Source organism: Chelonia mydas, chromosome 27 (genome assembly GCF_015237465.2).
Source record: "Chelonia mydas isolate rCheMyd1 chromosome 27, rCheMyd1.pri.v2, whole genome shotgun sequence".
Taxonomy (NCBI): domain Eukaryota; kingdom Metazoa; phylum Chordata; order Testudines; family Cheloniidae; genus Chelonia; species Chelonia mydas.
The window spans coordinates 10,745,157-10,769,516 of record NC_057860.1 but is presented as its reverse complement, the minus strand read 5'-3'; the positions used below and the strand labels follow the sequence as shown (position 1 = coordinate 10,769,516).

Here is a 24,360-nt window from a genome sequence, read left to right as displayed (position 1 = left end):
ACAGCAGCTTAGAGAGGGGTGTGTGCATATATTATTTATTTGTATTTCAGTAGTTTCTAGCCCTAGAGGCACGTCTACACTGCAATCAAAGACCCGCGGCAGGGCGGCAGCTGGCTCGGGTCCGCTGACTTAGACTGGCGGGACTAAACATTGCAGTGTAGACATACCCTAGGAGTCCTAGTCACGGACCCAGAGCCCATTGTGCTCGGAGTTGTACAAACACAGAACAAATAGCCCCTGATGCCCGTTGATATGAAGAACTGTCTCTCAGTCACGTCCAGCTTCTGTTGAATAGCACCGCACTCCAATGAAGTCAAGGACACTTGCTTGTGGAGTAGGGGGCAGAGTATGGGATTCAGAATCTGGCCTGATGGAAGCTCAGAGCCTCTGAAAATCAGGCCTCAGATAGCCAGAGATGGGAGCTGCCCCCTGTGGTTATTCCAGTGGATAAACAGGGTTGTTTTTGAGACCACCAGTGATGTGGACGCACATATTAGGAAGAAGGCCAAGGGGAGCAGCCTCCTCTCCCTTTGAGATTCAGGGTGGGAAGGAGAAGTCAGTGCCCATCAAAGGGTTCCCTAATCTCGAATCCTCTGGGCTGGAGGAGTGGAGGGAGAGAAGCACATTGCTCCTTTTGCTCCTTAATCTTCCGCAGTCTGGATGTCGTATGGGACGCTAAGCTGGGTATGATGGGAAGTCCCAGCGGGAATGGGGGTGAAATCTGGTTACGTCAATATAGACAGCATGATTGGAACTGGGGCCTGCAGCACCGAACATGCCAGGCCCTGCCGTTCCAGCTAGAGATCACGGGAAAGGGTATTGTAATTGCTGATGAGGGGACATGACCACACACCGTGGCAGGGGCAGAAGAGACAGTGGGAGAATGTTTCTTGGAAAGATGGATACCCCAGACCAGAGTCTCTCGCTGATGAGTGCTGGATGAAGCAAACCAGCAGTCAGTGCTACTAAACTGGATTCTCTTCTGCCTCCATCGTCTCTCACCCTGGTGTTCTCAAGTGTGCATTGCAGGTGCTCTTCCCAGCTTTCTTCAGTTAGCGTTAGATGCAGGCTCTTATTAGCACTAAGTGCTGACAAGAGCTGGGGAAAAAATTCACACACTTTTTTTCTGGTGAAAAATGCAGATTCTGCAACACTGAAACCTTTCTCGAACACGCGTCAATTTCACCAAATTTTTCATTTAGGGAAAAAAAAAAACTTTTTTAAAAAAAAATTCTGAATCTAAAGGGCCGTTTTCAAACTAAAACATTTTCCTTTGGGGGTTTGAAAGGACTTTTCATTTCAAAATGGACTTTCTTTTTTTTTTTTTTTAATCAGAAACATTTTAAAATCCTCTCAAAGCAATCAAAACGAAATCTGTTTCAGCTTTTCAATTCCCTGGAAATTTGGAAATCTTTCAGTCCAACCCAAAATTCATAGATTCATAGATATCAAGGTCAGAAGGGACCATCATGATCATCTAGTCTGACCTCCTGCACAATGCAGGCCACAGAATCTCACCCACCCACTCCTGTGATAAACCTCTCACCTATGTCTGAGCTATTGAAGTCCTCAAATCATGGTTCAAAGACTTCAAGGGGCAGAGAATCCTCCAGCAAGTGACCCATGCCCCATGCTACAGAGGAAGGCAAAAAAACCCCAGGGCCTCTTCCAGTCTGCCCTGGAGAAAAATTCCTTCCCGACCCCAACTGTGGCGTTCAGTCCAACCCAAAATTCTTTTACCAGAAGCTGGGAATGGGCGACAGGGGATGGATCACTTGATGATCACCTGTTCTGTTCATTCCCTCTAGGGCACCCACCGGGCACTGGCCACTGTCGGAAGACAGGACACTGGGCTAGATGGACCCTTGGTATGACCCAGGAGGGCTGTTCTTCCGTTGTTGACAATTTCAGAATTGCCAGTGAACTGGAAAAGCCATTTGTTGCTCAGACCCGGAGCTGAGAACTTCTGAAAATCTGGCAGTGACTGTGGATGCTCCTTACCGAGCTCTGGCAAATGTGCTGCTGGGGTCCTGATCCAAAGCCCAACAGAGAGACAGCCATTGACTTCAAGCCCTAAGCCTGTGGGCTACTAATTTTCTTGTCTAAACTTTTTGGAGTGGCTGTCGCAATATTTCCACCGCTGATGAAGAGAACAGACTTCCAGCCTGGAGGGGGTTCGCAAGAAGGAGAGCAATTGCTGTTTATGTTATAGTTGGGGAAAGGGAAAAAAACATAGGAGTGACGAATATCTGGTGTTCTGTTTCTATTCAGTGTGATCTCCAAGGTGAGTTAAATTCAGAGTTCTAATGAGAAGAAAGAATGTGACAGGCTGAGATGTGGAAATAAATAGCTTGGTGAGAACCCTCCTGATCAGTGTATTTTTGGGGCTGTTATCCCACAGTCAGATCAGTGATCCCTGGCCATCGTCCCCTGCATACTCTGTTCCCGCTGGGAATGGAAAATATTGACAGACACTTCTCTGGGATAGCTGCCAAGGAAGAAGAGCTCCGTGTAGCTTGAAAGCTTGTCTCTTTCACCAGCCCGATGTTGGTCCACCTTGTCTCGCTAATATTCCGGGTCTCAATATGGCCACAACAATAATGGTCACTGTAGGGAAAGATACAGGGATTTCCTTTACAGGTGGTACAGCTCTGCCACTGGGAAACATTATATTGAAGGAGGACTTGTGACACCTTAGAGACAAATTTATTTGAGCATAAGCTTTCGTGAGCTACAGCTCACTTCATCGGATGCATCCGATGCTCAAATAAATTGGTTAGTCTCTAAGGTGCCACAAGTCCTCCTTTTCTTTTTGCGAATACAGACTAACACGGCTGCTACTCTGAAACCTGTCTTTATATTGAAGGACAGTCTCTTGATTGCAAACTTATTTGGGGTGGACGTGGCCTGGCACGGGGAGGAATGGATAGGGTGGGCATGGTTGGCACTGGGATGAGTGTAGGAGGTGGGCATGGACTGGGGTGAAAGATTTGGAGGGCAGAGGGGGGATGCCCCTGAGGCAGCACTGGATTTTTCAGGTTTCTTGAGCTAAAAAAAAACACCCACCACAGCAGAGAAGAAAACCTGAACATATAAAAGTGTTAAAAGCAACATCCTCTCTGCATGGCCTGCAGCTGCACTTAATGGATCCCAGTACGCGTGGCACATAGCTTGGACGGGCACTCCAGGACCCTCTGCCTGGGAGATAAACAAAAACTAAACATCTTGTTGACCTCAGACATTTCTCCCAGGATGCTCCCCCCCAGCCTCACCCCTCCTTTCATGTCAGCGCAAACTTCCCACCCGAGCACATTCGCTTTAGCCTGAAATGAGTTTGACTTTCTGTCCGGAAGCGGGGGGCTCCTCTGGCTTTCAGCACTTTCTTTGAAGCCCTGTGCCTCTCATTCCCACTGTCATTCAAATGTCCTTCAGTGGAGTCGCTCCTGTGTAAATGAGAACCGAATCAGGCCCACGGATTTGTGGGGAGCTGATTTGTCTGCCCCTGGTGTTAAATCTCACCGTGGTTTTTTTTCAACACTAGCAGAAGTTTGTTTTTTTTCCTTCTACCTTCCAAATGAACATTTTGAAAAGGTGCTGTCAAGGAATTTTAGGCTCGACATTTCAGGCTTGCTGCAGTTACAAACCCTGGATATAAATAGAAAATGCGTCCAGTTCTGATTTTTTATTTTTTGATTCTGAAAATGCTTCAGAGTTTGATTTTTGAAATTTCACTAAGAATGGGGGTGCATGTTTTTTGCTGCTTCACTTGACGCATTTCCCTGCGGTGTCACTGTTATGTTGATGTTAATGTTTAGACCTTTCTGCTAGTGGGGGGTAGGTGTCGTGAGGAATAATAATAATGGATTAATAATTAGCGTCGAGCGGTACATAGCATAACGCTTTACAACTGGAAGGTGAAAGTGATAAAAAAAATTCAAGTGACTAGACGAGGTTCAATATCCAAATTGAGGGAAATGTACAAGTCAAATGGTGGAAAGGAAATTTTATTTGTACAATTATTTCAGTTGCAATATTTGAAAGTACCGAGGGGCTAAAATTTGCTTTTTGATTGTACGAGGTTTATGTTCAAAGTGTCTTTTTAATAGCCCTGTTCTATCTCTCTATCTATCTATCTATCTAACCCCATACGCACCCCAATATCTATCTATCTATCTATCCTTGTATGGCTTTCATCACAGGAGTGATGAAGTGAGCTGTAGCTCATGAAAGCTTATGCTCAAATAAATTGGTTAGTCTCTAAGGTGCCACAAGGCCTCCTTTTCTTTTTGCGGATACAGACTAACACAGCTTCTACTCTGAAACCTATCACAGGAGTACTGGATGCCCTGAACCCTGACTCACCGATTAACCCTTTGTTCCTCAAACCAGCAGTATCAATTAAATCAATGGGACTGTCCCTGTGATTCCACCCACACAAATCTTCCCACCCAGGTAGACCAAGCTCATACCCTTATGCATCCCCTTATTCATACAGGTAGTCCTAGCTCAAGGACTGCAGGATCATGGCCCCAAACCACAGATTTATGGGGGGGAAAAGCAGAAACAAAAATAAAAGAACTGAAAATATTGTAAAACAAAAAGAAAAGGAGGACTTGTGGCACCTTAGCGACTAACAAATTTATTTGAGCATAAGCTTTCGTGAGCTACAGCTCACTTCATCGGATGCATTCCATATTTCTGTAGCTCACGAAAGCTTAGGCTCAAATAAATGTGCTCGTCTTTAAGGTGCCACAAGTCCTCCTGTTCTTTTTGCGGATACAGAGTAACCCGGCTGCTGCTCTGAAATTGTAAAACAAGCAATTCTCCCCCTGCCTATGCTTTTTAAAGCAAGTTCTTTTTCTATCCTGGCATTTTTTACCCCCTCCTTGGAAAAATCCTATTTAAAGATCGTGCAAAGTAACAAAACTTTTATTGGATGCAAATTACCCTGCAACTCTAGAGCATGGTCCCACAAACACTACAAATGTGTTGTCAGTAGCTTTATTCATGCCAATAAGCCCGCTGAAGTCAGTGAAGTGTGTTGATTTACTTGCATGCGTAAAATGGGCCTATTACGCTGACCGATGTTGTCTCATTGTACTCCCTCGTGGGTCTGTATCCACCTGTTGTCTCTTGTCTAATACTTCGATTGTAAGTTCGTCGGAGCAGGGACAATCTTTTTGCTTTGTGTTTGTACAGCGCCTGGCACCACACGGTCCAGATCCATAACTGGGGTTCCTTGGCAGTATGACAAAACAAATATATAATACATGTTTTCAGTGTCTTAAGTTTGGATCCCAGGTCTCTAAAATCCCTGGAAAATCCAACACCCTCCCTCACCTCTTTATCATGACCATCATCTTTATTACAGGGGGTATTACTATTTAATGAGATTTATTTTTGCTGTTCTCTTGATGCAGGGCTTAGATTGAGCTGTTTCATTTGCAAAGGGTGAAACTGACCACGGGTTCAGTTGAACAAGTTGGGACTCTGAATACTGCTCCATCCACATGGCTGAGTTGTCTCCATTGCCCACATCCCCCATTTCCTCTTTCCCCTGGACTCCCCTCAATGATGGTTCCTCCAGGGAACCTGGATTCTCTGACTCCAGTTCCACTGACCATGATAACAGGGCTAGTATTTGGCCATACAACATCCTGGCACCTCTTTGAAGATGCTATCTTCTTCCCCAGAATCTATCTTTCACTTAAAAAAAAAAAAGTCTCAAGCTGTCATAGTTGCAAAGGAAACCTCAGCTGTGACCCATGAGTAACCGCTGCCAAAACATCCATGCAAGCCTGCAGAGAGCCAGGGCCAGTAGCTTGGAGAGAGGCTAACACCCCCATTCATCTCAAGGAGGAGTTAACTGGGGTGATCATTTCAATGTTAGCAGTGTTATCTATTTCGTGGAAAAGGAGAGGGAGGGTCACAGAACAGCCCAATCTGCTGGGTGGGATTTTGAGGTCTCAAGCGGTGATGTTTGGGGATACGCCCCACTCAGGAAGGAACCCTTGGGGGGAGGGAGAGCTCAGTGGTTTGAGCATTGGCCTGCTAAACCCAGGGTAGTGAGTTCAACCCTTGAGGGGGCCATTTAGGGATGGGGGGCAAAAATTGGGGGTTGGTTGTGCTTTGAGCAGGGGGTTGGACTAGGTGAAGCTCCTGAGGTCCCTTCCAACCCTGAGATTCTGTGATTCCATGAACCAAACGCAACAAGCCAAAAGTGCTACCCCATCATATTTCAAACCTCTACGGTGAGCAGTGTCTCATTTTGATGACTTGTGGGTGCAGTTTATTTTTGGGGAGGAGCTTGGAAGACACTTTTCCCCTCCCCCCAGCTCAGCCCCACAGACTGGGTGGTGATTATCCTAGGGGAACAATTGGGTCCTGATCCTGCAATCAGATTCATACAAATGTGGGGTCTGTGAAGCAGCTAGAGCTCGGCACAGGTGCTCTGCACCCTGAAATAAGCAAACAAGGCCCTGATCCGACAAATATTTCTGCAGTTGCTTAACTTTGCGCACAGAGGCGGAGCCACTGACATCAACCTGCCGGCATAAAGTAAAGCGTGGGCGTAAGTGTTTGCAGGGTTGGAGCCATGGGCTGGGATTTCCAAAATGAGGTGCCCAATTCCAATGAGATTTGGGGGCCTACCTCTGTTAGACTGTCTGCACTACAGACAGCATAGCTATGTTAGGCAAGATATCTCACTGGCTGAGCTTGCAAAGGGCTTCCAATCAACAGGAAGGCATTTCTCTGTCCGTCTGTGACATGCTAACTTTTGAATGCTGCAGCCAATCATTTGCAAAATTTCAGAGGATGTTCTAAGCATTAATGGGCAGGAGCTTTTGGGGGTGGGGAGATCGGAAAACCAAAAGAGGGAAAATGGGGGGAGCAAACTGATGATTATAAACGTCTGGGACGTGCCCATCTCACTCTGAAGCAAGTGAAATAACAACGGCTAAACAGCAAGGCCCTGATTACAGAATCAAACCCAAACCTGGTGCAACTGCAGTGGACTGACCCCTTACTAAGTGACAGTCTGACCCTGCAACCATGAGCGTGATTCCTCTGGCTTCGTGGGGACCAGAGGCTGCTCACGACAATCAGCTGCCCTGGGCAAAACTCCACCTCCCCCACAGGCTTAAGGCCGCAGATTGGCCCCAGCCGCCCACTCCTCATGATGGAGGGGTGGACGGGCCAAATTTTAGTGATCGGCCTAGCTGCCCTGCCATGATGGGGGAGGGGGGAGGCAGCTGGGCCAAATCTGCAGCCTTAGGTAGCTGCCTAGTTGATGCCCAAGACAAGGTGGGAGAACCTCACTGACGTCCTGGGACCATCCCAGCTACAACAATGCTGCCTAGGGAGGTGGTGAACCTCCTTCCAAAGCCCTGGCTGGGATGATTTAGTTGGGGATTGGTCCTGCTTTGCGGGGGGCGGGGGGGTTGGACTAGATCACCTCCTGAGGTCCCTTCCAACACCCTGATCGTCTGTGCTACTTCAAGTGAAGCACATGCATCCGTGCTGGCAGGATCGGGGCCCTAAGTTCCCCTTTTATAGACTATCAGGGTCCCCAATCCCCAACTCCCCAGATGGCCCCCCCCAAAGGATTGAACTCAGAACCCTGGGTTTAGCAGGCCAATGCTCAAACCACTGAGCTATCCCTGCCCCCCCCCGGGCTGGGCAGTGTCCTTTTCTCCCCCCCACAACCCCCCATGGGAGGTGCCTGTAGCTTTAAAGAGGGAAGGGAACGAATCTCTGGCACCCCCTCCCCCTCCAAGGGGGGCGTGGCCAGCAGGCAGTAGGAGGCGGAGCCTCGCAGCCCCAGTGGCTCGGCTGCTTTTTATAAGAGGGAGCTTTGAGCGGCTCTCGGAGGCAGAGGATGGGGCAGGTGGAGTGACAGAGCGGGGCAGACCAGGCAGCTCCCAGGAGTGGGGGGAAATCCCCCCCTTCGCGTAGCCCTTGGAAAGAGGGGAGGTGTGAGGGGGGCCCTCCCCCCGCCCCCTGGAAGCGAGCGGGTCCTGCCTGGGATCTTTAGTTAGGAGGATTTTGTGCAAACCGATCTGGGGGCGGGAGGGGGGGGGGGGGTTTCCTTCTGCCTTTGCTCCTGGCGTGTCCGGCCCGGCGATGGAGCCCCGGGGCTGCGTGTGAAGCCGACTCAGCCGCCGCTGAAGTGGGGCTGGGACCTGCGGGGCGAGCGCTGCAAAGATTTTTTTTTTGGAGGGGGGGTCTCTCTTTTTTTTTTTTCCCTCCCCCTCTTTGCACAACCCTGATGAGTTGCTGAGGGAGGGGAGGGGGCTGATCTCCCCCCCCACCCACCCACCCACGCGCACACCTACCTCCCCTGCCAACTCCCACCCCGCCTCGCTTGGCAAGTCGATGGGAGCCCTGGACCCAGCCTCCGGAGCCAGCAGCCCCGCGCTCACCATGCTGAATGGGACCGAGAGCCAAAGTTTTGCCAAGGAGCCGCTGGATCTGCAGGGGCCCAAGGAGCCGGGCGAGCTGAAGATGGGCTTGCAGGAGCGGTTCTACTTCCCCGACGCCCCGGCTCCGGAGGGCTGCCCGCTGAGCCTGCCCTACAGCGCCCCGACGGTCCCCGGGGGCTTCGGGGTGAGCAGCCCGGCCGCCGCCCGGGCGGCCCCCGGCCGCTTCCTGAGCCCGGCCCTGAACAGCTGCGCCGCCTACGGACCCCAGCCGCCGCCCGCCGCCGCCCAGCCGGGCAGCCACGGCTTCGCGCTGCCTCCCGGCGAGCTCTACCCGGGCGGCGGCGAGCTCTACCCGGGCCCGGCGGCGGGGGAAGGCTGCTACCCGGGCGCGGTGCAGCACGTGTTCCCGCGGGGCCCGCTCTACCCGGTGCCGGGCTACCAGCTCTCCGGCAAGGTCCAGGTGGTGCTCAACAACTACCCGCTCTGGGCCAAGTTCCACAAGCACCAGACCGAGATGATCATCACCAAGCAGGGCAGGTGAGGCCGGGGCTGGGCCCCTCCGGACTGTGTGTGTGTGTGGGGGGGGGGGACTGGGCTTGGTACAGACGGAGGGGGGACGGGTACCCCCCTACAAGGGCGGGGGGGGGAGTCTGATGAAGTAGTGGTGGTGGGGAGATTGGGACTCCCCCAAATCTAGTGGGGGGGGGAAGACCTGGAGCCCCCGCATCGCCGCCCCCTAACGCGATCCCATTTCTAGCTCCCCCCCATCCAAGTCCTAAAACTTCCCTGAAGAGAGCCAGAACTCCCCCATCCCCGCCGTGCGCCCCGCGCCGACCTGCCCGAGTGGGACAGCGGGCCAAGGGGGTGTAGGGCGCGGGTCCCGGGGCGGGGGTCTGGCTCGCTGGGGGTCTGCAAAAGACGAGTGCCGGGAGTTGTCTTCGGCGCTGTCGGCTCTTTGACACCGGCCGGGTCGGTAAATCCTTCTGGGTGACGGAAATGCCAAAGCGGTCCGGCGGCCAGGGCGTAAGGCGCCCCCGGCAGGGGCAGCAGCAGGGCCCCCGGGCCGGATCTCAGCCCCTCCGGCGCAAAGCCGGGGTCTTGCGCTGTGTTTGTACAGCGCCGGGCAGGATGGCCTCCTGGGCTCGAAGTCTCATAGCTAGGAGAGGAACGCGAGTAATAAGCGAAGTGCCTGGGGGTTGCTCTGTGTTTTCACTGGTGTAACTGAGACCAAAATCTGGCCCTGACAAGGGTGTGTAGAATTACTTTGATCTTCCACACACAGGGGCTTTCTGTCCCTAATCTCTTGTCTTTCTGCCAGTGAGGGCTCCAAGCCAACTGCTGTCCGCCTGGCCATCTGAGCGGGTCTCCCGCCTCACATCCTGTATTTCTGCTTGGGTGCCCAGCAGGTCTCAGCCGCTGGTGCCCGCTGGACACTCTCGGGCCAGGTACTCTCAGGGTCTTTGGGGGCCTGGTGCCAAGTCTGCCCAAGAGTGGCTGGGCAGGTTCTGAACCTCTGGGCTGTGGCAGGCTCGCTCGGATAGTGTGCCAGCTAGTTCAACAAGCCGAGAGAAACCGTTTGAATCGGTGCCAGGGGGTCCCCAGGCAGTACGTCATGAGGGTCACGGGAATCCAGGGTTTTAGCGGACAGTAAAATCATGTCCTCCTTTCCCGGGCTTGTCAGCTCGAAATGGACCTTTAATGATCACGATGATGACAACCTAGGGCCCAATGCTCTGGTGGCATAACTCCACTGACTTCAGTGGCCTCAGGCTGGCAGGGAATCTGAACCCTGAAATGCCAGGAAGTGGCCTAATGAATGCCCGCCTTTGGCCCAGTCTCCAAGCCCTGGACAAACATCCCACCTCAGCAGCCCCCACCATGTCATAGGCTCCCCCACGCTGCAGACGGGGACGCTTTGCCCCATCTGCCGGCCTCTGAAGCCCAGGGGTAAGAGAGCCTCTGACTTCATGTAATACAGCCCTGCCATGAGTGCAGGGGACGGGACTAGACGGCCTCTGGAGGTCCCTTCCAGTCCTACTGTTCTGATTCAGCGGGTGTAGGGTCTGTAAGGTGTCAGGCTTGTTTCACCTCGGGCTGTCTGTGCTCACAATGCCATCGCAGATCAGTCTGCCTGTGTTACTTCTGCAGGGAAAAGGTGCTACAAAATCAGGGCCTAGTCCTGGAAGGTGTTCAGCGCACTCAGCTTGGGGCCTGGGAGCAGTGTTGCATTTGTTCTTTAAGCGGCAGTCTGCTTCTTAGCAGACAGTCCTATTTCAGTGTCAGTTTAACAGGCGGACACACACGCTGGACCAGATTTCCCCCCCCCCCCCACCCGCCCCCGGCTGGTGTCAATCGGCCGAGCTCCATCGACTACCCTCTGGCTGTGCCGATTTGCACCAGCGGGGGATCTGGCCCCTTCTTTTTAACCTAACCTGCCTCCCTTTTAGGTGCTTTCTCACGTCCTCTGCCGGGGTTAATGCATTTTATAAGATGCTTTATAATAACTTCTTAAAAGCTGGAGCTGCCCCTGCAAATCCGGGCAAAACAGAGCTTTGGAAATGGCTAAAACGCAGACCTGATTTGGTGGATTTGGCTGCTGCTGTAATGGGGCATCTCCTTTCCACCCAGGAGGTCTCTGCACCTATCAGCTTTTTCTTTCTTTCTTTGGCCCAGACAGATGGTGTCACTTTGATGCCGAAACCAACCTGCTTAATGTGTTGAAAGTCTAAACGTGTTAAGGCCGGTTCATTTCCCACGCAGGCTTCCAGGCCTACGATCCTGTGGAGCATGCCCTCTGCGAAGCACTCAGGGCGATTCAGTTACATACCATCACTATCAAGGGAAGGGGAAGGAAAAAAAAGAGAAATACCAACCCGATATATCCAAAAGCACCAGGAGCTAGAAAAACCCTGGCTAGTACTCTCTCAATTCCTTTCTCTGCCTGCAAACCCCAGTGACTCGGCTCCTCTGGAAATTTAAATTCAGATTGGGGGTGGAACATATTTGATAGGTTTTCAGCATCTGAGATTTTTTTTTTCCACTGCTGGGGTCATATAGAAACCTACTAAAATATCATCAGAAGAAATAGCTTCCTCTTTCCCCTGAACCCAGAAGTAAACCCCTTCCAAACGAGTTTTTAACTGCACATTGGATGCATTCACGTAGTTAATTCCACCCCTCTGAGCCTTTCACTAAATCGAGTAAGATGAGTTAAATTAATCTGTTGCTGTGGGGTGTTTAAACAAACGCTGCCCAGAGGTGGCTGCATTCCAAAGGGGCTTAAAATGATTCACATGTAGAGAGGGCCCAGTCCTGCTGCCCTGGCACTAGATTGGAGTCTTGTCATTGACTTCAGTGGGAGCAGGATTGCGGCACCTAGTCTGTGAAGCTGGTTGGTTTTGATAGTGCTTTGAGATCCTTCTTCTGTGACAGTGCTGTGTGAATGTGTAGACCAGGATTTTTGAAAGTGGCTAAAGATTTTGTGTGCCTCACTTGCAACCCCTGAAAGGGGGCTTCATTCTCTCGGAGCCGGGGTTGGCTCCGTGCTGACTGAAAGTCAGGCCCCTTTCATCTGGATACTGCCAAATTGAGATCCACCCAAAACTGGGCTGATTGCAATCTGAATAGCAAAGAATCAGGTTCCACTGGGGTTTTAGAGTGAAGGGAAGCCCATTACCTCCCCAGCGCTGTGAATTTTGGGGAGGAAGAGAGGGATCTGCTGCGTGTTCCATGACGGTCACTCAGCTAGGCTTGAATTTGTGGGGTTGCCCGTGGATCCAACCTGAGTGTCCCACGGGCTGCTCCTTGAAATCAGCTGTTGCCCAAATACAACCATGAAACAAGTCTGGCTGGGCATGGAGTGTGGCTGTCTTTTAATGCAGACTTCTGCCGAGGCAGGTCATGCCCTTACGAGAAAGAGCTACAGTATTCTGGGCTCATGGTCTGACGTTGACTAAGACCTCTGAGTTTAGGGTAACTCCTGGAGGGAGAGGGGGAGTGTGTGTGTGTATATATCTATCTGTGCTCACCCTGAATTGGGGTGCTTAACAGTTAGCTCCTTCCCTTTTGGAAGATGCTTAAATCCTCTCCGAATGGCCCACAGGAACTGTGTGTGTGTGTTGGAAGGTGAAAGCGCTGGAGCAGCTGCTCCCCACTGGCAGCAGGTGCTGTGGGAAATCATTTGGACCCATCTGTCTCTTGCTCACACACACGCTACAGTTCGAGGGGCTGATCTGGCATCTGCTGGAGCCATGGTTTCATTGGACATGGATCAGGCCCAGATGTTTAGATGCCTGTTGAAATCAGTGAGAGTTAGGTGCCTAAATACCTTTGAGGGAACCGGGCCTCTGTCCCAAACCCGGCTCCTTGGAGCGTCGCCACCGTGGGTTGACCCATCGCTGCAGTAATTTTCTTTTCAACAGGCGTCTGGGACAAATCTGGTGCCGGACCCATCCTTCCACAGGGCGTGAGACAGTCCCTGTTACTTCTACAGTGTGCTCTACTCCATGAGAACACGACTGCAATCTGACAGCCAAAGCTGGAGACCCCTTCCTTAGTTTTATTTGCTGTGGGCTTGTCTAACCTGGGAAAACTTGTGTTGACGTAACTGCCTGGAGGCAGGGGCACCAGTGCAGGGCCCCTAATGTGCTGGTGCAAAACTGCGCTCGCACTGGTACAGTTTACCAGGGCGGGTTGCACTGGAGTAAGCACCAACTTGCACGGATGCACGGGCCCGGTGCAAAGTAAATCCAAAGATAGACTGGCCCTGAGGCTAAACTCTCCTTGGAGTCGATGGACCTGATTCACTCCCCGGTGTAAAATGGGGCGCACACGCCACTGAAGTCTGCACTAGGCAAGCCCGGCTATGTTACTCTGCAAAGAGCTTTTCTTTCCCTTGTTGATATTAGCGGGCCGGGGTGGGGGGGGGAGGTGAGCAGCAGCGTCTGGTTTTGATGATCCCTCCCTGACTCTTCTGTCTCTTGCACGGCCGTGGTTATTGTGGCTCTGCGCCCTTTCATCAGCTCAGACTCGGCGGCAGGCTTTTCATTGGGAGACAAGTCAACTCAGGAAATCAGCAGCCCACCCGCCGCCCCTCCACGGCGGGGATTTTTTAACCAAAGGGAGCAAACGGGGCTGGGTTCTGTGGTGTGCTCAGGAGGTAGAAAAGGGGCTGGGGGGCGGGAGGTTGGGGTTCAGCAAACCCATTGACGATCAAACTTGGCTGTTGTGAAGCTGGTCCATTATGAGAGAAGTCCTCCTAGCACTGCGGTGGGGACAGTAGACTCATCCCCATTTTACAGACCGGGAAGTTCGTGCTGTCCCAACCAGACAGGGACTCAGCAGACCTAGGGTTAGAACCCTGGACTATCCCCTTCTAAAGCTCATTCCTTCAGCAGGCAAGGTGGCGGGAGGATGCTTTGCAGAGCGGGAAAATCAGAAAGTCAGCTGGTGCAAATTTTACACCCATTGACTGCTGCCCCCACGGGGAACCACACACACACACACCCTGCCACAAGGCTCTGTGGCTCTGTGTTTGTAAATAAGGCCTCGCATGGGAGTCCCACCTCAGCACCAGGCCACTGATTTCCACACACTTGCACCCGCCCCTCTATCCTAGACCCTTCCACCCAAATCACTAGGACATTCCTGTTAACAGGGCAGATTCAGAGGCAAGGCCTATGCGTGGGTGGCTTAGGTGCTCTTAGATTCCCTTAGACTGACTGACTGATATGCAAGGCAGGCTAGAGGACTCTGACTCCCTCTGGACAGACTTACTCACTTCTGAAGTTGGCCCGAAATATCCTTCCACCAGAGCACCTACAGAATCTTCCACTCGCACCCACTTACCTCCACGTTCCCTGTGTCACTGCTTCACGACTCATCACCACCCCGGATCCTTCCATCTCCTATCCTTAGCAGCGAGCCATGGCCCTCACCCCAGCCCACTCCTCCCACTTCTGTGTCAGAACCACACTCCTGTGGTCTCCACCTTGTGCTTAGCATAGCAGTATGATAGCGTGGTGCAAGGCTAGGGAATGTATGAGCAAGTAACAACGTATTGCAACCTAGACAGAGCCCTTCCCCACCCCCACCCCGCCTTTCAGGAATCATGTTTATTACAGAAGTAACAGCGATAAGCCACCTCCTTTCCTAAGCAAGCACTTTCAAAGTAAACCCAAACTTCCCAGTACAATTTAGCTTGACCTTTACTAAAAGCTATGCATCAGGTCCTCATCTGTATGTCAGGTCTGGCCTACAAATTAGATCAACTCAGCTAAGCCGCTCAGGGAGCTGGGTCTAGGTTGCAATACATTGTTACTTGCTCATACATTCCCTAGCCTTGTACCAAGCTGAGACAATTGAAGTGTCCATGTAGACAGCACTAGATCGATGGAAGAATGCTTCAGTTGACCTAGCTACTGCCTCTCGGGGAGGTGGATTACCCACACCGCTGGGGGAATCCCTCCCATCTCCTGTCGGCATAGGTCGTGTGCCGCTGTGGTGTTTTAAGTGTAGACAAGCCCTCAGAGTAGCCCCATCGCCCCCATGGTGTTGGGCTGTCAATTTTTAAGCAGAATTCCCTACCGAAGTCAAAGCAGGAATGTTCTGCTTAGAGAGACCCCATCAACTCAAACCAGTCCATTTAAATAAAATAATTTAAAAGTGGTTTCAGAGCCTACCCCTACCCTGGAGTCCCCCTACCGTCTCTTACAATCATGTTTTCTTGTGCATAGGTAGAGAGGGAGGGGGAGAGAGAGATTTTCTTTCCCCTGTAGTGTGTAAAGACTCACCAACAATCAGGGGAAATTGACTCTACAGGGGAAAACTATGAAATTGACTATAACAGAGGAAATGGTGAAACTGACAAGACACAGAGGGCTGTCAAATGCACAAAGTAAACAATGTGGAAAAACATATAGAAAAATGTGTTTTGGTTTTTTCCCCCTCTCTCCACTTCCTCTCATTAACCTCATCAACCTTAGGTGTTGCTTGTAACAATATTAGTTTGTTTTTAAATCTGATGTTAGAGAGACAAGGTGAGGGAGGGTAATATCTTTTATTGGACCAACTTCCACTGGTGGAAGAGACACACTTCTCAGCTCCACAGACACACAGCTCTTCTTCCGCTCTACGAATCTTGAAAGCTTGTCCTTCTCACCACCAGAAGTTGGTCTGATCAAAGATACTACCTCACCCACCTTGTCCAAGGATATTAGAGAGCCCACCACGGCGGCAACAACACTTGAAATCAAATGTGACATTTTAAAATTGATGAGGTGACAGCTTGTCTCAATTGAAATCAACGGCAGAACTCTCATTGACAGCAGTAAGGCCAGGATTTCACCCCTTCTGAAAACCAAGCTCTTTGGGGAAGGGACTGTGTGTGTTTGTATAGTGCCTAGCACAATGGAGCACAGATCTGTTTGACACCCCAAGGGCTGTCTAAACACAAAAGCAGTGTAGTTAAATTCATACAAGCCCCCTAGTGTGGATGCAGTTATACCAATAGAAAGGTGCTTTATACCAGTATAACAAGTCCCATATGGGATGCCAGGGGCCGGGGGGGAGGTCAGGGCATGTACTGGTATAACCTGGTCAATTAAAAAAACCAGCCCCGTAACTGACATAGTGGTATCAGTACAAAATCTGTGTAGTGCAGCCCCAAGGCATCACCTCGATGCTGAGACAATATGGCCCTGGCTTCCAAGAGGTGGCCAGTCCTTGCCGGTTGCTTAAGCCAGGGTTTTTTCTATAGATCAGTCCTCAGGCACATGCTAGAATGTAGGGTCTTAAAGCATTCCTCTTTCGATGTTCTACATGATATTTGCCACCAGAGATAAAACGGTCCCCTGCACAGTAACAGATTAAAATTCCAACCACATCAAAGTTCCCACGCGCCCGAAACTTGCTTAAATGTGAAATATATTTATTTATAAACGTTTCGGGGGCCGGTACTGCTGGGCAAGACTCTGAGCTGGCGTAAATTGACGGCGTCCATGCAGCTGTGTCACTTACGCTCAGCGGAAAACCTGGCCCGTTTATGGGAATGTCTCCGTAGTTGCTTGTCGGACAGCGAGGGAAGCGTGGTGAGATCAATGCAAGAACGGCAAAACTAACAACCTGGTGAATGCCTACAGTTATGTTGGGTAGGATAAACGTAGTGTAAGTGCTTTAAATTCTTCATATTTAAGGGCTAATTAAACATTGGCAATAGATAGTTTGAATAATCTGCTCAATTTCTTCTCCACTCTTTCCCCATAGCACCCATCACCATATTAGCAGAGCCCTGCCTAAACTATTGTGTGGGTTTCTTGCATCTTCATTGGCCATTCAGCAGTCAGAGGTGTGATAGCAGCATACGTAGACACACCTGTGTGAGCTTTAATCCAGCTATCTTTGGGAGCGGAGCAGTGCGGGCTGCACAAACTCCCTCGGGACCCTTGGGTGGCTAGTCTGTGCGTCCGTGGCTTCCCTGCTGTTGCTGCCTGAGATTCAAGTGAACTCGGGTGCGGTCATGTTCTGCGATCACGCCTCTGATCGCTATGTAGACTGGGTCTCTGAGCCCGACGAATTGGATCCCGGGTCTGCTCTGCTCTGGTGATGCCTGTTTCTTCCAGTGCTGATTACACCCACCTTTGCCACACTCTGTGTTGTCCTGGTGAGGGCCCTGCATTCAGCAGAGATCTTCAGCTCGGTGCGACTTTAAAGCAGCCGTTCTGCTCAAAAGATTTGTTAGTCTCTAAGGTGCCACAAGTACTCCTGTTCTTTTTGCGGATACAGACTAACACAGCTGCTGCCCTGAAACTTAACTGTAAGCAGGTGCTCAAGTGCTTTGCTGAATTTAGGCCTCCCGGCGTTGTGTCCCTTCAGTCACAAAAGAACCATTTTTGAGTCCTCTCATTCTTATATTAAAATTTTTTCTTTACACTGAACTTCGGGCAACTCCTCTTCCCACAAAGAAGCCATCCCACCCTACCCATGAGAACTGGTGGAACAGAACACGAGCTAGGTCCTGCCTTTGTTTCACAGACAGGTTTTTATTTATTGTATTTGTTTTGTGGAGCCCTCCCTCTGGGGCCTGATGGAGAACTTTTAGGTCAGTGACTTTAAAATGAGTATGAGCCCATCAATCATAAGCTGTAGGAGGCAGGGACCATCTTTTGGGTCTGTGTTTGTACAGCGCCTAGCAGTGGGGGGTCCTGGTCCGTCACTGGGGCTCCTAGTTGCTGCTACAAGACAAATAGTGAATAAGAACAGTGATGTCCTGGCAAGCAGGCATTTAAACTATATCTGCCCCAAAGCTTGGGGCTCTTCAGAGAGGAAGGTTTGGGCTCAGACCTAGCTGGAAAACAAACAAAAATCATAGAATCATAGAATATCAGGGTTGGAAGGGACCCCAGAAGGTCATCTAGTCTAACCCCCTGCTCGAAGCAGGACCAAGTCCCAGTTAAATCATCCCAGCCAGGGCTTTGTCAAGCCTGACCTTAAAAACCTCTAAGGAAGGAGATTCTACCACCTCCCTAGGTAACGCATTCCAGTGTTTCACCACCCTCTTAGTGAAAAACTTTTTCCTAATATCCAATCTAAACCTCCCCCATTGCAACTTGAATGCTCCTTCCGTGGGAGGAAAGAAGCTAAAAGAAAAGGGAAGCCCCAGTGGTGGTAATCTGGATCTCAAAGGCAGTCTCTGATCTGAAGAGGGGATGGGCCCCTGCTCCCAGAAGGCTCAGCCCCCTACCAGGTGTAGCTTGAGAGCCTCAAAGGCCTTGCGTGAACATGGGGGGTGAGGACATAGCTCCGGCCCAGGACCCGTGGGCTGCTCTGATTAAGCAGAAATAGCATGGCTGGCTGGTGTCCCCAGCATGATGGATGATTTTCTTTCTCAGTAGCAGACTGGTATGGGGGGAGGGAACCACGTGGCCTGAAGGCCAGCTCCCCAGTGGGTGAGGTGTAAATAAGCCTTGCTCTGAAGTCAGTGGATTTACACCAGCTGAGGATCTGGCCCTTAGCATGTTCGTTCTCACATGGATGAGATCTAAGGAGGAGACTGTGCCTTATCACCTGGCTGAGCCTCCCTCCTGCCCCCAGAATTCCCACTGAAGTTGGGGTGAGATTGGGATCCACAAGGAGAGAAAGGCCACGTTCCAAACTCCCCCTCTCGTGCTCTATGAGCCGGCCTGTCCGTCCTTTTGACTTGTCAGGACATTCCCATGAGCTGGATCCAGGGGGGCTTTTCTCGGAGGTGTCCGCTGCACGACCGTCTCTGCCTCTTCCCCGAGGCGCGTCCACATGGGGTCCCTCCTGCAAACTAACCCGCCCCCGCCTCCCAGCAAGGCGGCAGGTGGGCTGAGCTGTGACTTAGATGCCAGAAGATGCTCAGTTCTCAGGGCCAGTTAATTTTTTTTTCCCCCTGACCCCGCTCCGATCCCCTTAGGGAAAAGCAGACGACGCTGAGAACGGGGGGCCGGTCCCCGCACGCTCACAGCTCCTGCTGATGCTAATGCAACATTACAGCGCGGTGGGACTTTTATCTCCAGCGCACACGCTCCTTCCCTAACCCCCTCATTCTCCCCCCCCGCCCAATGCCAATCCAAATGCCAATCCATTCTCCCCCCCGCCCCGCCAATCCAAATCGGCGCCGGGTGTCACATCCCCAAACCCAGCCCCGAAATGCTGCCAAAAATTGAAACCTGGTCCAGTCCCTTTAACCCACTCCGGTTCATTCTGTCTTGGGGAGTCTATTGTTGTCTGGGCCAGATCCCCAGCTGGTGTAAATTGGCCTAGCTCTGTGGAAATCAATGGAGCTGCTTTGATTTACCCCAGCCGAGCATCTGGCTCGTAATGGTTGTAGCGTCCAGAGGCCTCAGCTGAGATCAGGGCTGGATGGTGTTTGTAGGACGATAGCCTCCGGGGGGGTGGGAGGTGGCAGAGCCCCCACGGAGGCTCAGAGCCCCATTTTGCCAGGTGCGTCACCAACACAGAACAAAAAGATGGTCCAAGAGACAGCGGCTGGATGCGGATGGGGGGGTCCAAGGGAACAATGGGCCGGGACCGGCACCAGCTGCCTCGCCGTTTTTTTGTAGGATCAAGGCAAAGGAGAGAGTTGAGGGAATTGCAGGAGAACAAGATTCCACTTCATCAGCAGAGTGAAGGCCACCAGGAAGATGGCCAAGGAGGTGGGATTGGGGATGTTTAGAGGGGCCGTGTGGGAGCGAGCCCAGAGGGGCTTGTTGAAAATGTAACCAGTGGGGCTGGCACCCCCTGCGGGGAGCTGACAAGAATTCAAACGCGAGCAATTTGCCTTCACTTTCAAGTGCTGGAGAAAGGGGGAGCCAGGGGAGAGATCCAGAGAGAGCGGTGGGGTGCTCGATGATGCTCTTAGCAGCAGCAGTCTGAACGGGGCGGCACAGGGCAAGACTGCATTGGTCAGGGCCACGAGATGATGAGAGTTTTAGCTGCACGGATGGAGAGGCCAGGCCGTGGCTTCTCCTGTCGGCGTTGTCAATTCACCTCCCTGAGGGCTGGGGGAGAAGCCCTCCCATCAACCCAGCGCTGTCTACATGGGGGATTAGGTCTGTATAACTGCTTCGCTCGGGGTGTGGATTTTTCACACCCCTGATTGATGTGGTTATCTGGTGTAGACCAGGGCGGGTGCACACTACCACTTATGGCTCTGTAACTTATGCTGCTCAGGGGTGCATGAATAAGCCATCCCCTTGTGCAACGTAAGTTGCATGGGTGTGAACAGCACTGTGCCGGCAGGAGAGCGTCTCCCGACGACACAGCTGCTGCCTCTCGTGGAGGCTGGTTTTATGCTGCCGGCGGGAGAGCTCTGTAGCACTTCCAGTGTAGACTAGCCCTTAGAGAGGTTCTGCCGAAAGAATTGGCAAGATTTAGACCTAGCCTGGATGGGAGGGTCTGGAAAGAGGGCCGTGTTTTGGGGCCTGGCTGGCAGGGAGAAAATGGGGAGATCCTATGAAGCGGGAGAAGTGGAGGGGTAGGACAGGGGGACGGTTTGAGGAGGGAGTCCAAACAGCTGGGATTGGGGGCATGGGAGTCGGCCGGGTTGGAGAGGCAGGGTTGCTTGGTAGGGAGAGGGCAGAACTGAAGGAGGAGAGGATGGCATCGCAGTGGAGGAAGGTCCACATGGTCACGGAGTTTCTGCCAGAGGCACCAGGGCAGGAGTGGAGGAAGCAGGTGGTGGGGTTTGGCCAGGGCTGAGGGCTGCCAGGGCTGGGGTCTTGCATGGAGAGAGAGAAGTCAAGGGTGGAGGGACAAGGAGCCGGGAGGGAATCAACCCCAACTCTCAGAATGGCAGTGGACATCGCTGCATTGAAGGGCCAGAGTCTGATCTCAGCGACGCCGGCCTAAATCCAGAGTCAGTGGATAAGTGAGGGGGTGAAAAATTTAGTCTTTTAAAGTCAGTGGCGCTGCTCCGGATCTTGGAGGGAGGAGATTGGGACTCTGCATCCACTGAAGACGGGGGGGCCACATCGGATTTCCACTGGGGCAGCGGCAGTCTGGGCGACCCTAAAAATCTCAATCAACATAGCCATGGCCCTCGGGTGTGAAAAATTCACACCCCTGAGGGCTCAGCTGACCTAGCCTCTGGTGTAGATGTGGCTGGGCTGAGGGAGGGATGCTTCCGTCGACCAGGCGACCACCGTTGCGGGAGGTGGAGTTCCTACAGCCCCGTAGGGTGGGACTGTGCTCTGGGGTAATTGCCGCATACATGCAGCGGAGACCAGTCCTGAGCTGGGAATCCGTTTCCAGGGGGGTCGGGGCCAAGCGGCCACAAAGGAAGGAAGGTTCCTGCTCAGATGAGCTGAGGTGGAGACAGAGCTGATGAAGGAAGAGGTTCAGAAGCAAGGTGAAAGGCACGTTTAATGAGGGGTGAATGGCTCCCAGGCCCCCTCCCCCTGCCAGTGTGCTCTGGGATCTGGTTTGGCCTGATCTTCCGACACCTCTGGGATTAAAAGCCTTGTGACCAGGGCCTGCCCTCGTGGGGTGAGAAAAGTCTGCGGATTCAGGGAGTTGGATCCTAGCTCCCCAGACTGGGGTGCAGATGGGGAGGGGCAGACGACTGTGTTTTGGAAGGAAGAGGCACCCGTGCCAGGGATGGGAGGGGGTGGGTGAAGGCTGGGCAGAAGGTCCAAGAACAGGAGAGGGGTTTCTCCAGAGGCGTCTCTGAGCAGAAAGGTTTCAGGAGCCGGATCAGAATCGCCCCATGGCAGGTGAGGGGAAGAGACCCCTCCCGCAAATGGAGCCAGGCCAGCAGGAAGCGTAATGACAAGGTGCGTGTTTAATGTGAAGCACGTGCTGCATTGAATTGGGGCCTGGCGGTGCCGTGAGATCGGAATTGGGCCACAGAGGCAGTTGGAGCTGGGGCGAGATCCGATCCCCTCCCAGCGTCTCTGTGAGAAGTTCTCATCTCTCCAGAGATTTCCTTTAGGTCTTCTTCTTTCTCCAGGCCAGTCCTCACTGATGCAGTCCATCCATTGCCATAGGGACCGGGCGCAAATAAATAGGAACTGCTCTCAACAGGGGCTGTGAGGGGACACTGTTCGGTTGCATCCCTCAAGTGCACCCACTAGGGGTCAGGCTTCTCCACACCCCTGCGGCCATGCTGCGGGAAAACAAGGGAATTCTCTCTGGGTGGCGCCCTGGTGAGGACACGGGGTATTTTACCCTCCTGCACCCCTGGAAGGTTTTTCAGCAGCTGGGATCAACCCCCTCGATCGAAAAGCCCGAGTCTCTGTTGTCCGACTTAGGCCACCAGCCGTTTGCAGGTGCCTCCTGGACCACCATGGGGTTCAGCCCCGCTCTATGGGGCAGAGAGCGACGTGCTTGGTTGGGTTACATTCGTATGCAGCAAACAAGGGCCCGGCACCTGTATTCTAGTGTAACAAACAGGAGGTCAGGTAGGATTTCACAGGCAAGGCCGCGCTGCGTCCTATGGCCATGTGGAGCGTCCTGGCAGATCCGCCAGTGTTCTGAGCTGAAGGAGAATCTCCCTTGCTAGGAGAGAGCCTATAATGCAGATGAGACGTTCTCACGCCAGCCAGACGTGTCCACACCCGGGGCGGTCGTGCCTAGAGACGCCAAAGAGGCCTCCTTGTGCTCAGCGCTAAAAGAGCATGGAGCATAAATAGACGAGAGGGGAAATAAAGCCTCAAAATAATGGTTTGCCCAAGCCTTGTTGCCAGGGAGGGGATTAGAACCCACATCTGCAGAGTCGCCAGGTAACGCTTTAGCCACTAGATCAGGGGTGGGCAAACTTTTTGGCCGGAGGGCCACATTGGGGTTGCAAAACTGTATGGAGGGCCGGGTAGGGAAGGCTGTGCCTCCCCAAATAGGCTGGCCCCCGCCCCCTATATGCCCCCTCCCACTTCCTGCCCCCCTCAGAACTCCTGACCCATCCAACCCCCCTGCTCCTTGTCCCCTGACCGCCCCTCCTGAGACCCCCCCCGTTCCTAAATGCCCCTCCCGGGACCACCCCCCATCCAACCCCCCCCCCCACTCCTTGTCCCCTTACTACCCCAACCCCTATCCACACCCCTGCCCCCTGACAGCCCCCCCCGAGCCCCTGACCCATCCAATCCCCCCCGCTCCCTGTTCCCTGACTGCCCCCGCTCCCAGAACCTCGGCCCCATTCAACCACCCCTGTTCCCTGACCATCCCCCTGGGACCTCCTGCCCCTTATCTTATTGGAAAGCCTGGGAGGTGGGCAGGCGCAAGCCACGCGCGGCGGCATAGCTGAGGGGAAGGGGGACAGCGGGGGAGGGGCTGGGGGCTAGCCTCCCCAGCCGGGAGCTCAAGGGCTGGGCAGGGCGGTCCTGCGGTCCGGATGTGGCCCGCGGGCCGTAGTTCGCCCACCTCTGCACTAGCTCATTGTGTTACATGCAGGGCAGGGCCACGTGGCTTTCAGTAATGTTTAGATTTAACTTCAGCAATTGCTTCCTGTTGATTTCGGTAGCTCATCACAGCCCGGTCCCCAAGGGCTGGTATTGGAGTCGTGCCCGGAGGCAGGACGGCTGTCACCTAAGAATCCGACTTTGCGCTAGGCAGGCGAAGAACTCAGAGTCTCGCACCATCAGGCAACCGCCGTGTCTCCTGCTGAGTCAATGCATGTGTGGGGGGTGGCCTGATCCTCCGTGTCCCCTGCTGACACAGTGCACAGGGATGGGGCAGTCCAGCAGTCTAGATGCAGCCACATGCAGGAGGAGACATTTAAATAGGAAAGGCCTAGGTTAAAATAGCCACCCTGACTCACTACGGCGATACTCCAGATTTACCCTACCTCTATCGATTTCAGTAGGGAGTGTGGGGCAGGTTCCCCCTGGCCCTCCATTTACACCAGCGGAAAGCGGATAGAAAACGCTATCAAACAGGGGCCAAGTTCTCAGTGGGTGTAAATCGCTGTGGCTTCTTTGAAACCAGCGGAGCTGCGTTCGTTTCCACCAGATGAGAGTCTGGACCATTGAGTTTAAAAATCAGAGACCGAGTTTCTGCTTTCAAGCGCACACGTTTGCATAAGGCCCCAGCCAACCCTGTGGGGAGAAAACCTGCCTCTAACATCTCCCACAATGTCACCAGACCAGTGGATTATTTTTAACTAGCACTTAAAAAAAAAAAAGGTCTAAAACCACCTAAAATCTCCCCTCTGCTCTGCTCCAGAATCTAAAAACTGCCCATCTGGCCGTAGGAACAAACATTTCTTCAAGCTCTGTGGCACTTCGCTTCCTATCTGAAACCGCTGTGCAGCATTATTGGGTGCTATTATGGCCTGTTGAACTGTTTCCATTGGCTTTGGATCAAACCCTTACACAGCTGCTGAGCTCCCCCCCCAGAGGTGGTTGCATTCCAGTGGTGGGTAAGGGGAATCTTTTTCTATCAGTCTGTAAAGGGCTCAGGGATCCGTGCTGGATGCTGTGGC

The 24,360-nt window shown here is 52.6% G+C and overlaps 1 protein-coding gene across 1 annotated transcript in view; it reads left to right on the top strand.

Moving 5' to 3' along the window:
- The first annotated feature begins 7,859 nt into the window (after window positions 1-7,859).
- TBX21 (T-box transcription factor 21) overlaps window positions 7,860-24,360 on the top strand; it is a 35,839-nt gene continuing 19,338 nt past the window's right edge. The window contains exon 1 of the mRNA XM_037887118.2: window positions 7,860-8,960. Coding sequence (XP_037743046.1) covers window positions 8,377-8,960 — 584 coding nt within the window. The 5' untranslated portion in view covers window positions 7,860-8,376. The remainder of the gene's footprint in view (window positions 8,961-24,360) is intronic.